Source organism: Dicentrarchus labrax, unplaced genomic scaffold (assembly GCF_905237075.1).
Source record: "Dicentrarchus labrax unplaced genomic scaffold, dlabrax2021, whole genome shotgun sequence".
NCBI lineage: Eukaryota > Metazoa > Chordata > Actinopteri > Moronidae > Dicentrarchus > Dicentrarchus labrax.
The window spans coordinates 18684487-18697683 of NW_026136710.1; the positions used below are offsets into that span (position 1 = coordinate 18684487).

Consider the following 13197-nt stretch of genomic DNA (forward strand, 5'->3'; position numbering starts at 1 on the left):
AGTGTTCAATTGTCTGGTGGATGATGTGCAGGTAATCACAAACCATTCCCGGCTCACTCGGATATTCTCCCTGCCACTGAACACTGCTATTGTGAAACCTCTCTTAGAGAAAAGCTCATTCATTGCTTCACAGTTTCAGGCCAATTCATTTCTTTCTTTTTTGAAGGTAACATGACTGAAGCTTTTCTTTCCCCCCTTCTGCTTTGTATTTTATGTGTCTTTTTGGCAGAGACTATTAAACGCTGTCTTCATTAAGTCTGCTTTACTTTATCATATCGCTGTTTGGGAGAATAGGAAGTCAAAAACAAGCTGACAGACACGCCTTGTATATCATTACTGGGTAAAGTTATTCTGCCTAATGTGTCAGGTAACAATTGCCTTACACATCCAGCAGACATGGAGCAACATTAGCATTCATTTGAAGTTGTGTGTCTGTCTACCGGATGAATGTAAGTACAATATTCTCCTTTTATCTCTGGTTTTGTCTCCACTAACTCCTGAGAAAAATATCTGATATATAAATATTCCACTTTCTTCATCAGCTAGTAGCTAACTTTGTCTACAGTTTGAGGTTGAGCAGGGTACCCATTGCCAACAGGGTACGAGAGCGCTGAGACTGAACCCTACACTAAATATTGCGTAAAAACAAAACAATGAGCTAAAACAGGCTAAATAGCGCTACAGAGCAGCAGAGGTGGGTGATAATGCTCTGTGAGCTTGTGTAACCCCTTTCACATCACAAATTATTTGTAATTATTAATTTGATAATAATCATCTGATTATTTGTTACTACTATATTTATTTATATATATATATATATATATATATATATATATATATATATATACATATACATACATATATATATACATATATATACATATATATATACATATACATACATATATATACATATACATATATACAAATACATATACAGTACATATATATATATAAGTATACACATATACATAGTACTATTCCTATACATGAGTGTTTCCATATACATAAACTACTCTATACATATTACATACTACATGTGTACACAGCATTAGTTACATTTTCATACATATACCTATATAGTGAAAGCCATATGCATCTCCATAGTTTTTTGATATTTATCTGAGTTGAAATAAATCTCCCCTACATAAGCTAAGTATACAATTTGGATTGGCTGGAAACTACATATGTCACAAGGCCGAGATCAGGGCTTCTTTTTCTGAGCTCATAAATTTTTTACTTTTTTTGAGATATGAGGTTCTCACAAGACAGCGACAATACAAACATATCGAGGTTTTATAGAAAATGATGCACTGCTGTAGCTTAAACTACTCAACAGTGTGTAAAGGAGTTAAAATGAGCATAACCTTAAACATCTACAGGAATAAACATACACAACAATGCAACAGTAATATTAATCCACAAAAATCATGTATAATAATAGACAATGTTTCTTCTGAATCAGTACTTTTACTTTTGGTACTTTTACATACTGAATGCAGGACTTTTACTGTAAGTGGAGTATTCTCACTGTGTGATATTACTACTTTTAGTAAAGGACCTGAACATTTTGCCCACCACTGATGATATATTAATATGAAATCAACTTATGGATTTAACCATGTTTCCTGCAACTGAACGGCCATAACACTGAGATGCAAAACATTGCAGCAAAAATCCAAAAAGAGAACCTCTAACTTAAAATCCCTGGCATAAAATGTCGAGCCCCGAGCTGGTAACCTTGGTGTGTTTTTTTTATGCTGATTTAAATTTCACATCACAAGTAGGGAAAAAAATCCACCTTTTATCATCTCAGGAATATTGCCAATGTACAGCTCTCTCTCTCTCTCTCTCTCTCTCTCTCTCTCTCTCTCTCTCTCTCTCTCTCTCTCTCGGGCAGATACTGGAAGAATAAAAGCATTCTTTCATCACTAGCAGGCTTGATTACTGCAAAGCTCTTTTTTTTTTTCCTTGTCTACCAAAGTAACCACTCAGTTTTTAGCTCTCTAACGTGGCTCTAAGATGTGTGTTGGCTCATAAAAACATTTTCTGCAGCCAAAGTTAACTCCAAGTGAAAAGAAATAAGTTTATATGATAAATTACTCATGGCTCATTTTGATTAATACAGCTCTGCTTCTGTACCTTTAAATGTTTTACTAGTACCTACATACTGTGGCAACCAAAGCAGGAATCACAAATGTCTTTGTGAATAACAACATGTGGAGTGGTGTGTACTTCTCCAAGGAGCCATGTTTGGCAGTGCCGTAGCATTATCAAGATTTTACATTCGCTAAGTGTTGCTATTCAAATGCAAGCTGAAGTCAGTCAGCAGCCTACTGGGTTCTGAGTGCGTAATAAATTATTGAGTAATACTAACATATACTCAAATTGAAAATTAATTTTATGTTCTTGTGTGGTGTGTCTAAAGTGGTACAAGCTCTCCAAATTGGCCCTCAGTCACCAAAACTTTTGAAAAGTTTTATTAAGAATATAGCGACACGTGCAAGACTGGGAAAGAAGCAGGTATTGCAACTCTTTCTAAAAATCACTCCACTCACTCCATGTCAGCTTTCGAAGAAAATTCAACATTTGACATAAAATCATTCAGTGACATTTAAGAAATGTTGCTCCTAGATTTGTCTGTTCCACTAGGACTGCTTTCATGTAGCAACTGTAGCTCCATACACAAGGACTATGCCCCGTGAGGAGGCAGGTTTTTAGCATCAATGGACATAAAGACGTATATAATAGTCTCTATAGATCTTACCTCTGACTTCCTGCCAGATGACATTTCGGGGAAAGTGGTTTTCATTTTGCATCTTCTTTGATCATTCTGATCTTACCCATTTTTATGTTATTTTCATTTCACATTTCCACTCTTTGTTCCATCTCTTCTTGTTGATTGTTGTTTTTTTTATCATTCATAATAATTGTTTTTCTGTTGAACATTTTCTTTCGCAAAAGAGCAGTGTTAGAATTAAACTGCATATAACAACCATATGCTGCTAGAACATTAAGGATAAAAATACCCCCACAAAGTTAGAACTCCCTCTGCTCGAACGTACTACATAAAACATCAAAGGGTGAAAACTGCTCAGCAACAAAGAGCGGTGATTGCACTCACTCTATGTGATGGACGTTTTCTCCACCTTTCTGCCACACGTAGGTCATGTTGGGGGGGTCGGCCACCGCTTGGCACCGTAGAAGTGCATTCTGCGACATGTTGAGAGAGGTGCTTTTGGGAGGGACAACAATGACTGGCGGACCTAGTGGGAGGCAGATTACAAAAAAAACATATAGTCACAAAAATGGCAGCGATTAAGAATAATTTACACAATTACAGAAAATAGCTCAAAAACGTCTTTCACACTTCCATCTTCACCAACAGCAGTGTATAATATTTGTTTTTCCAATTGCTTAAGCCCATTTACTAAAAACACTGTTGCACCTCTGAAAGATTAAGTGTAATCACCATTTTATATCACAACACGTTATTTTTCCTTCTGGCTCACTCAAAACATTTAACTCATGTCAGAAGCAAATAACTTCATCTTCAAGTGTATCGCGGCCTTCAAAATGACATCTCTCTTTATCATTGCTCAAGTCAAGACAGTAAAATGCCTGAAGAACTGTCAGTGCGGCAGAAGACACTAAAACTGAGTTTCTTTGAGTCATTTGTCAAAGAGATTTCAAGCTAATAATAAAGAAAAAATATCTCCTAAACCCAAATAAATATACTGCTTTTATACAAACACTGGTTTCAACAATCTATTCACAGGCACTGCCAGCGTTCACCCTTCTTGCCCCTGTTCACAGTAAGTACCTTTTATGTGTTAGCAGAAAGACCAGAGAGCACAAACGGGAGAGCACTGAGAGAGCTACAAAGTGGGAAAAATGTGAAAATATACTGAAAGACTCACAATCGATTCATACAATAGAAGACACACCGTATGTTATTCCAGCTTAATGTCTTACATTGTTCCTATGATTCTCATTTTAACCTGTACCCATCAGTATCTTCTAAACGTCCAAGATGCAATAAAGAGGAAGCAGATTTGTTTTCATATGCTATGGACCTGTGTGAGATTGGAGAGCTATTACAGTAGAAATCAATACATCAACAGCTGAGTAACATACTACATAGAGACTTTGAGTGTGGCTAAGTGTGGCTCTTTTGGGGGATTACAATATGTTGTCTTACAGTGGTTTAGGTCTGTCTCCGAGTATAATTGTCTTACTTGCTACGACAGCAGCTAAGAAATATGTTACTGCGATCGAAGTCTGACTCACCCACCACACAACAGCAACAGGGGAATGAACTCTTACCATGCTGTACCTCAGAGAAAATCATGTGTAGCGTGAAGGGGAGGATGGAAATGTCCTGAAAATCTGGGGTTCTGTGATACAACATATTCCCACAACTGATGTAACTTAGGGGTCAAAGCAAAAAAAAATAAGAGGATGAGAAATTAAGCATGAGCTGTGCCAGATGGTGGGTTGCACAGGTTATAGGGAATGTAAATTAATGAAGGGGGAAAAAAACATATTAAATATATAACTACGACAAATGCATCTAAAATAGAAACAATTTGAATTGTAATGTAAATCCCCCTCGGCACGTCATTGGCTATGCAAACACTCCTGTCTTTGTGGTCACACTATTTTTTATGTGACGTTAAAAGTGTAAAATACACAAAACAATATTTTACTATGATTCATCTGTCTCTGCTGGCCCAAACTCATTATATACAGTCTATTCTGACATATTTGAGGGCCCCGTTGTCCCTCTCTGGTGTCTGTGTGGTCCATATTCAGTGACAAGTACAGTAAGGCCTCAGTTTTGCCCTAAAGATTGAGTCAGTTCTTACCAGTTCTTGTGGCATTACTGTAAGATTCCTGAAAATATGAAACACTTATGCTTGAAAGATTATCAGGGCTGGGTGCAATGTTTAGCACAGGAGGATACAATGAGCATGTTGATGAGTGTGCTTGAGAGTAATACAAACTGAGGAAAAAATCAATGCATCATGGGGTTAAGCAACAAGAAACACATATAGTGTTGTGAGAAAATGAGCTGTGGATTTGAGAATTGCCGGCCGCGTGATGAGCATTTTGATTTTCATTTGACGATTATGCCAAAGCAACCGAGGGAAGCCGTCAATATACCTGAGATCCCGTGCTGTCAAACATTCCTATGTAATTTCCTTGGAAACTAATCACATACAGATACTGCAGCCTGTTGCGAAAATGTCACATTTATCTCTTCCCTCTACCGTTCCCACCTCCATCACGTGTGCTATTTGCAAAGAGCTAATAAAGGAGGCTTGATGTGCCGCATGTCTCATGTATAAATAACAACATGATCTCTACAGCAGCCATTACTGCTCAAGTTTAGAGCCTTAAATGCTGGATATATGCATGAGTGATAGTTGAGAGGTTACTTAGGGCTTTTTAGACTGGCTTCATCCAGATCTGTCATTAGTCTACTCTAATCCATCCATGTGGCAATGTTGCAGAAAAACACAGCCAAAGCTTAGATAATGTGCCTTAGATTGAACAGTATTAGGCTCATGGTGATTATTATTCAAAATGTGACCACTGCGACTGTGAGATTCCAAAATGAAGTGAAACCTTAGTTAGACATTATGCCAAAACAAAATATTTCCCTATGCACCACGCTCTAGACGAGTCCTGGTTCTCTGGAGAAAATCAGCAGTAGGAGTAGGAGTAGGAGTACAGGAAGAAGTCAGAAATAAATTCCACAATGTATTATGCATTGCTGTGTCGGTGTAATCCAATGATACACAGTAGCATATTTGCATATTCGACATGTATTTGTCCTCGGAGTGGACTGTAAATTTGGAAATCTGTAATCTGAAAACTTCTGTGAATCTGAGTGTTTTAGGACCTGGAAATATTAAAAACATTCAGTCTCATGATATATTTTTCACCACATACCATATGAGAAATTTACATTTTTAGGAAAAGAATATTAATTAATTCATTACTAATGTGAATTTGATGACCAAACAGATATATTTGCTACTTCCCCTGAGCTACAGTGGCCTAACAAGCTCGGAAACAGTCACGTACTCTGATATGCAGCCTTCAAACTGAGCGAAACACAAACGTTTTATCACGATAAAGAAACACCCCCAAAATCCCAGATGATATGCTGTCTTATATCATGATATCAATGTTATCTTCACAGAGACAGAATAAGAGTTGAATTTGGTTTGAGTTTCTGTTACCACTCTGTCAAATGATGCAAGAGGGAGCAACAGAAATGTAAATTATGGTGGCTCGCAGCCAGTCAGGCACACAGACATCACAGAGACTGAAGGAACTGGCAGACAGACAGACAGACAGATAGGCCGTCAGGCAACAACTGACCTTTGATCTTCACTTTTGTCATGCGAGTCACGTTTCCTTCAGAGTTGGAGGCGTGGCAGGTGTACTGTCCTGCTGACTGGATGCTCACTGCTCGCAGAGATAAGGCGCCTTCCTGTTAAATATGATATGACAGATAGACTGAGAGCTGGATGGATGCAAACAGTACATACAGTACATATATACATACAATATATATGTAGACATACAGACAGACATACTGTAATGTGATAGACAGATAGACAGAAAGATATATATATTTAATTTGACAACTAGTCCTTTGCAGATTAAGATTTTAAATGTTTAGTTAATTAAAACCAGTGTTTTTCTATGTTTATGGCTTTTGAGGCCTTATAGAAAGCAGTGTGTAGGTAGGGCTTCTTTTCACATTTTAGATTTCTACGGGTTGTTACTGTAGCACTTTGGTGATTTCCGCTCAAAACTTTTCAGACGGTTCAATTAAATAAATCATTCAATATTTCACAAGAAAGAAAAAAGATGAGAGAAAAGTCCAAAAATGAATCCAGATGTGTCTGTCTGAATTTGAGATTAAACACCTCAAGACTCAGTCAGTGACCCTTCGGAGGGGGTCCGACCCCTAAGTTGAGAGTCACTGCACTCACCCACCTGTGTGCATATATAATAGTTAAACTTAGCTCCACCTCGACCTGCTGCAAAAGTGAAATGCTGCTTATGCACTGATATAACACAATCTAATAATGTATAATATGATAATCTGTCACAGACAGTTTTACTGAACATAGTTGGGTGCTAAATTCTAACGAATTTTGATACAATAAATAGAAACTGCACAGATAATCAGAAACTGCACAAGGTCACTGTACATACGGACACTTACACATGGACACCTTACACATGGATACTGTACACATGGTTACTTTACACTTGCCATTTTTGCACATTTTGCACATTTGAAAGTGTGACTTTAAACCGTATATTTTACTTTAAACCTTTATATTCTTAATATATTGTATGTCTATTACATCTGGAGTATATGTAACAAAAGTAATTTACCTCTGGGATTAATAAAGTATTTCTGATTCTGATTCTGATTCAGTAGATAACAGCTAGAAAGAGAAGAAAGTAAAAACAGAAGACGCAGTAGCTGGATGCATATGGTGCTTAGAGAGAACATGTAGCGCATATACAGTTATATAAACATACCTGATCATTTATTCTTTGAATCACAATGCCATCTTTTAGCCAGGTGATGGTTGGAGTAGGGTTGCCATTAGCAACACAGGCAAGAGAGAGGTCACCTCCAACCAGAGCTTCCACCACAGGAGGCGGGGCTTCAGTGAAGGTGGGTGGAGCTACGGAACCAAACATTAAGGTGAACATTAAACTAAATCTATATCTATATATATGAGGAAACCACCTAGTGTTTAAGATGCACCACTACATACATTTTCTATAAAAAATACATCTAAATCAGAAAATGAGGTTCTTCAAAACCATTTAGGTGAATGGACGGCTAATGTGAGATATGGACACTTTACTGTCTAGAGCAAGAGAAAAATCTAAAGCAAGATCTACACCATCTTTCAAGCCGCAGCAGTATGTGAGAAAATGCAAACAGAAAGGCCGGACTAACAGACAATAAATCTTTTGTCTCCTTCGTCCCTTTTTTTTATCAATTTATATACAGCATGACAGCAGCTTGGCCTTGTTTGTTAAACCGCAGCAGCCTGTGTGCAGTTTACTGACATCAAGTTACATTATTATTTCACATACAAAGTAAAAATGTCAGTTATGCTGCCTTTTAGATCTGCTAATGTGAACACGTTGCTGCCACTTTAAGTCTCAGATCTCAGAGAACACACAGAGCATCCAAACATAAACAAACCACTTGCAACTCCAGCACTTCATTACAATTTACTCATACCTCTACTGCACCATTGTAAAATAAATAACAAGAGAATTTTTGAGTTTGAAAACGGCTTTAGTATTTTTCTTTAGTATAACAGTCTTTTTTCTTTTCTTATCTGAGTCACAGGTTGAGATATTTGATTCAGCGTCTGTACACAGGATCTATGATTACAAAATACCTGCCAAATACTTACTCCTGGTACCTAAAAAAATAAGCTTTTGCATGTAAATATATTTAGTCGCACAAAAACAGGAGTATGTCCTAGCAGTGCATTTCCAGCCTGTGAAGGCCACTGACAATCTCACATGTTGAGTATAAACAACAGGATGTGAAGAGCATATCTGCAGGGCATGTCAGTGAAGTTACATCTAAGGCCTCAAGCACACAGTCATAATCTATTATAATTCTCATCTCTAACCTGACGCTCACACAGACCAAATCGGTGAAACTGTCTCGCTTGGCTTTGATCTGCACTGCGCGCCGATGCTTTGTTCTGTACGGTTTGTGCGTAGAGTCACAGCAAAGTTTTTCTCAAATACAGATAAACTTCAAAGCACAAAAATAATGATGCATATTTCATATTTAGATGTATTATTTAAACCTATCAATAAGTATGATGATAACCCAAGTCAAAGATGATTCTTTACCACACCTGCATGAAGTCAGAAGTTATCCAAACTACCTGATCTGTCGAAAAAGTTTCTGAAAAAGACTTGTTTTAACAAAAGTTATTTTTACTACTTTTTCAAAAGTTTTTCAAAGTGTTATACATACAGGACCTGTGTGTAGGATTTAGTTGCATAAAGCAATGTAGTTGCAGATTGTAACTCGCTAGCTTCACCCTCCCTTTCCAAGCACAAGGGAGAAACAACAGTGGCCACGAAACACGCAGAGAACACCAACAGCCCTATCTAGAGACAGATTCTGGTTAGTCCTTTCTCACACTAATGAAAACATATCTATGAATATTTAATTCCATCTCTGCCAATTGATCCTCCTAAATGTTACACACTGGACCTTTAAGCAGTGCTTTACAGAATAAATTAAATCAAAGACAAGATGTGCAGAAAATGGAATGGAAGATTTCATAGTGCACGTTCAATTAGACTAAACTGCTCAATGAGGCTGACAGAACATCCAAATGTAGTGAGAACCCATAGATTTGCATTACTTGGCCAAGATATGGACAGTTGCTGAAATCTTGTCATTGAATAGGAAAACTGAAATCTACAAAACGAGTGGCTCTTGCAGAGAGAGTAAAAAATGACCTACAGGCAAAACATTCATGTCTACCAACCAGTAATAAAAACAAAATAGGACTATGGATAAAATGCATGTTGCATCTGGATAATGAAGACTTTAAAGGTCATCTCTGGCTGACACTGGATGCCTGCTTACTGCAGTTTTAATACAGACATGAAGTAAAAATTTTGAAGAGATCAAAGAATAAAGTTGTATTCACTTTCTTGCAGTGACAGCATCACCTTACATTAATGTTTTCCATATTTGTGAGGGTGGGCACTAAAAATAGTTACAGGTAGGTAACCAGCTGCAGTGTTTTAAGTTGTTAGTCCCAAATCACAGAGTGCTGAGATTACAATATCATATGGCAATATCAATGCCATATGATAGAACAAGGTCAAGAGTGTGATTAAAACAATGAGTTGGTTTATTTACACTCTGACAGAAGCCAATTGAGTCTATTAATGATATAAATGCATTACTAAGACTGACTTTGTTTTTATATGAATTATGTTGGTGTTTGTCTCTCAGGTCCTTCTGAGGTCACATATGGTCACATCATCATCAGGTCTCAGAGGACAGCTGGAACCAGGACTGGTAACCATGATGACACACTGTACACACACATACACTGTACACACACACACACACACACACACTATAAAATTTGTTTGTGTTTCAGGTCAGTCAGCTGATCCAGATGTTGTGTATTCTTCATTGAGAGCAGGTGTGTATGAGTGTGACAGTGAAAAAATAACACCAGCGGCATGAGGTGGGGAACCAATGCGCAGAAAGTGGTGATGCATTTATGGTAAAACAGTTCCAAACCTAAAAATAATACATGGAGTTTTTAACTGGTCAATATAATACTGATGCCTCGTTATGACCCACATAAGCACACAAGACCATCAGCAAGAAGCTATTTCTATATAGTAATTTTTAATGTCTGCCACTAGGTCCGATTGGGTCGGATTCCCCTTGAAATCAATGAAACGAGTCAGTGGAAACACTACCACTTTTGTCCACAGGGGCTGCCAGAATCAACACAAAATGAAAGTTCCTTGTTGCTTTAACCATTTAGAGGCACACAGAGGTGAAACTTTTTTTCTAGCATGTTCAGCTGCCCATATGGCACTGTATCACATTTTCTCCACTGGACGGGCACCCAAGCAAAAAAGTTGTCTTGTGCATTGGGCCCCTGAACATGGGGGAACCAGTGAGGTGACCCATGAAACAGAGAGGGACAGCTAAAGCTAGCTAACCCCCCTCCCCCCTCCAAACACAACACTGTGTGAGAGCTGCCGATGATTCAGCAGGTGTTGAAATAAAAGAACTGTGGGAATCTGTGCTAATGCTAGCAAGCTAGGCTAGCTGGTTCCACTGGAGAAATACAAACTTAAGAGCACAATGGGGCCCCCCAAATGTTACGTGTTTCAACAGATGTCTTAAATCACTTCGTAGGCTGCAGCGCTATTATGCAATTTTAGTTAGTAGTGCATCATGGGAGTTGACAGTGCGTCTCCTAGCAACTCCGGCCCTCAAATGTCAGTCAAAACACTGCCATGGGAAACGCCCACCCAAAGGCCTGAAGCTCAGACACTGTTTCCAAAAATATATATTACAGAAATTATGCACATGATCTGCACTATCATTATTGTTTGCATTTGCTTATACAACAAGAGAGGAGAATTCAAATTTCAGTACAGCAATTTCTGACCCTACAAAAAGTATATTTAATTGAAAAATAAATGAAAAATAAGCATTTGTTTTCTATAAAAGATCCAAACATCTCATATATATATTAAATGTTGTCTAAGCACAAACAGCAAGAACTTTTTCCAAACAAAATCCCCAAATTATAATTTCAGTCAGAAATATGTAATCAAATAATAAATAAACAAGATTATGAATCTGACTGTTTGAGACACATTTCAGGTAGTTGCTAAATTAACCGAGGTTCAATACCCAGCCCTATACAGTGCATATGCCTACTTGATGCCTTTTCTCTGCTGCATGTTGTGGAATTCACACTGAAGAGTAAAAGTTATCCATTCGAACTTCCTGTGTTTTGATTGACACACCAGGCAAAGACCACTCTAGATATCGGGGCCAAACGTTATTTATTTCCATTTTACATCACTGGTTTTGCCTTATGAAGATATACATGATATACTGTCAACCATACAGGCATGAAAACATAAAACCCCAACACACACACACACACACACACACACACACACACACACAATAAACCTCACCGGTTACAGAAAGCACAGTCCAGGTGCCGTTTTGCAGCTCGTCTGTGGGTTCATCCAGTAAGAGGATTCGACACTCATACGAACCCTGGTCGTCTAGCTGCAGGTCCTCCAGCCTCAGGGCGGTGATTCGGACCAGAGACACCCGCCCTGCAGAAACAGAGCACAGTTTAAGGGGCATGAGAGAGAACAAATGTACGTGATGTTGATTTCACTTGTCATTTCTCAGGTCTGAGCTGTGTGTAACTGTTTGGAGTGTGTAGCTTTGAGGTGCTGAAAAGGAACACTGTCCTCAAACGTAGCCTGAAACTGCCGCACGCGTACAGACACACACCCACACACACACACACACACACACACACACACACACACACTAACAGCAGCCGATGCGTCCACACGCAAACCTGCAAAAGTGTGATCTCCTGGTTGCCAGGTGACGGCTCCCTGGAGCTAGAGTGTAGCTTGTAACATCAACCCTTTATCTTTTCCAGTGTGCGGCCCGTATCCTCCTGTGTCAATCTAGTTTTCACACTTTCTTACAATCTTACGGACAATTGTCCAGTGGTCTTCCAGCAAGGAACTTTCAATGGAAGCATTATACAAGGACACACAGTCTTCTGCCCAACATTTCAGAAATAAAAACATGTCAACAGCAAAGACAGTGCAGCGTAAAAGCCTCGGTGCCACTGGGATGACTGTGTTGAGATGGTAATTATTAACAGAGGCTCTGATTTCTAGTGACTGTGGCAGGGAGGGACAGCCCTGACAGTCAAAAAGAACCAGGAAGTTGGAGTTAGGTATGTTGGCAGCGATAACACGCCTTATTTACTTTTCCAAGCTGCCAAAGGGGACTAAATCCACAGGGGGAAGAGAGGGGAGGGAGGGTTAAAGTAGAGCAAAATACACATCAGCATACACTCGGGGGATTAGTGCATTTCAAAATCCTACCCTTTGACCCCTGGCAGTTTTTTTTCCCCCTCTCTCATGTTTACTGGCTCAGTGCGATATAGGTCACTATAGCACCTCAGAGGAAAGGTTGTGCTGAGGCAGGGATGTGGTGGGACCGTGACTGGGAGTCATCAGATAAAAGGGAAGGGGAAGGGTGGAGGTGAAGTGAGAGCATGACCTATGGCCACTGCTGCTGCCATTTGAAAAATGCATGATTGCAAGAGATTTGAATGCGAGGTAAATTGAGTGTGAGTGCAGATGAGAGGGAGCGCAGAGAAAGAAAGAAAACAGACGAGGAGACTTTGTCTTCTAACAATGCAAGCTTCAGTGAGTTCTCGGTGTTCAAACAAATCAGGGGTATAGTAGGTAAATTTAACTTTGAGTTGTTTATGTAAATTAAACAACATTTCCCTTTTCTTCCTTCAACCAAAAACCACCCCTTGCCACCAAAGAAAACTAAAGATCAGAGAA

General features: G+C 38.7%; 1 protein-coding gene across 2 annotated transcripts in view; it reads right to left on the reverse strand.

Moving 5' to 3' along the window:
• igsf9a (immunoglobulin superfamily, member 9a) overlaps window positions 1-13197 on the reverse strand; it is a 51560-nt gene that overhangs the window by 24747 nt on the left and 13616 nt on the right. For both annotated transcript variants that reach the window (XM_051413449.1, XM_051413448.1), the window contains exons 4-7: window positions 11782-11928; window positions 7576-7724; window positions 6394-6505; window positions 3125-3266 (exon numbers count right to left, since the gene is read on the reverse strand). In XM_051413449.1, coding sequence (XP_051269409.1) covers window positions 3125-3266; window positions 6394-6505; window positions 7576-7724; window positions 11782-11928 — 550 coding nt within the window. The remainder of the gene's footprint in view (window positions 1-3124; window positions 3267-6393; window positions 6506-7575; window positions 7725-11781; window positions 11929-13197) is intronic.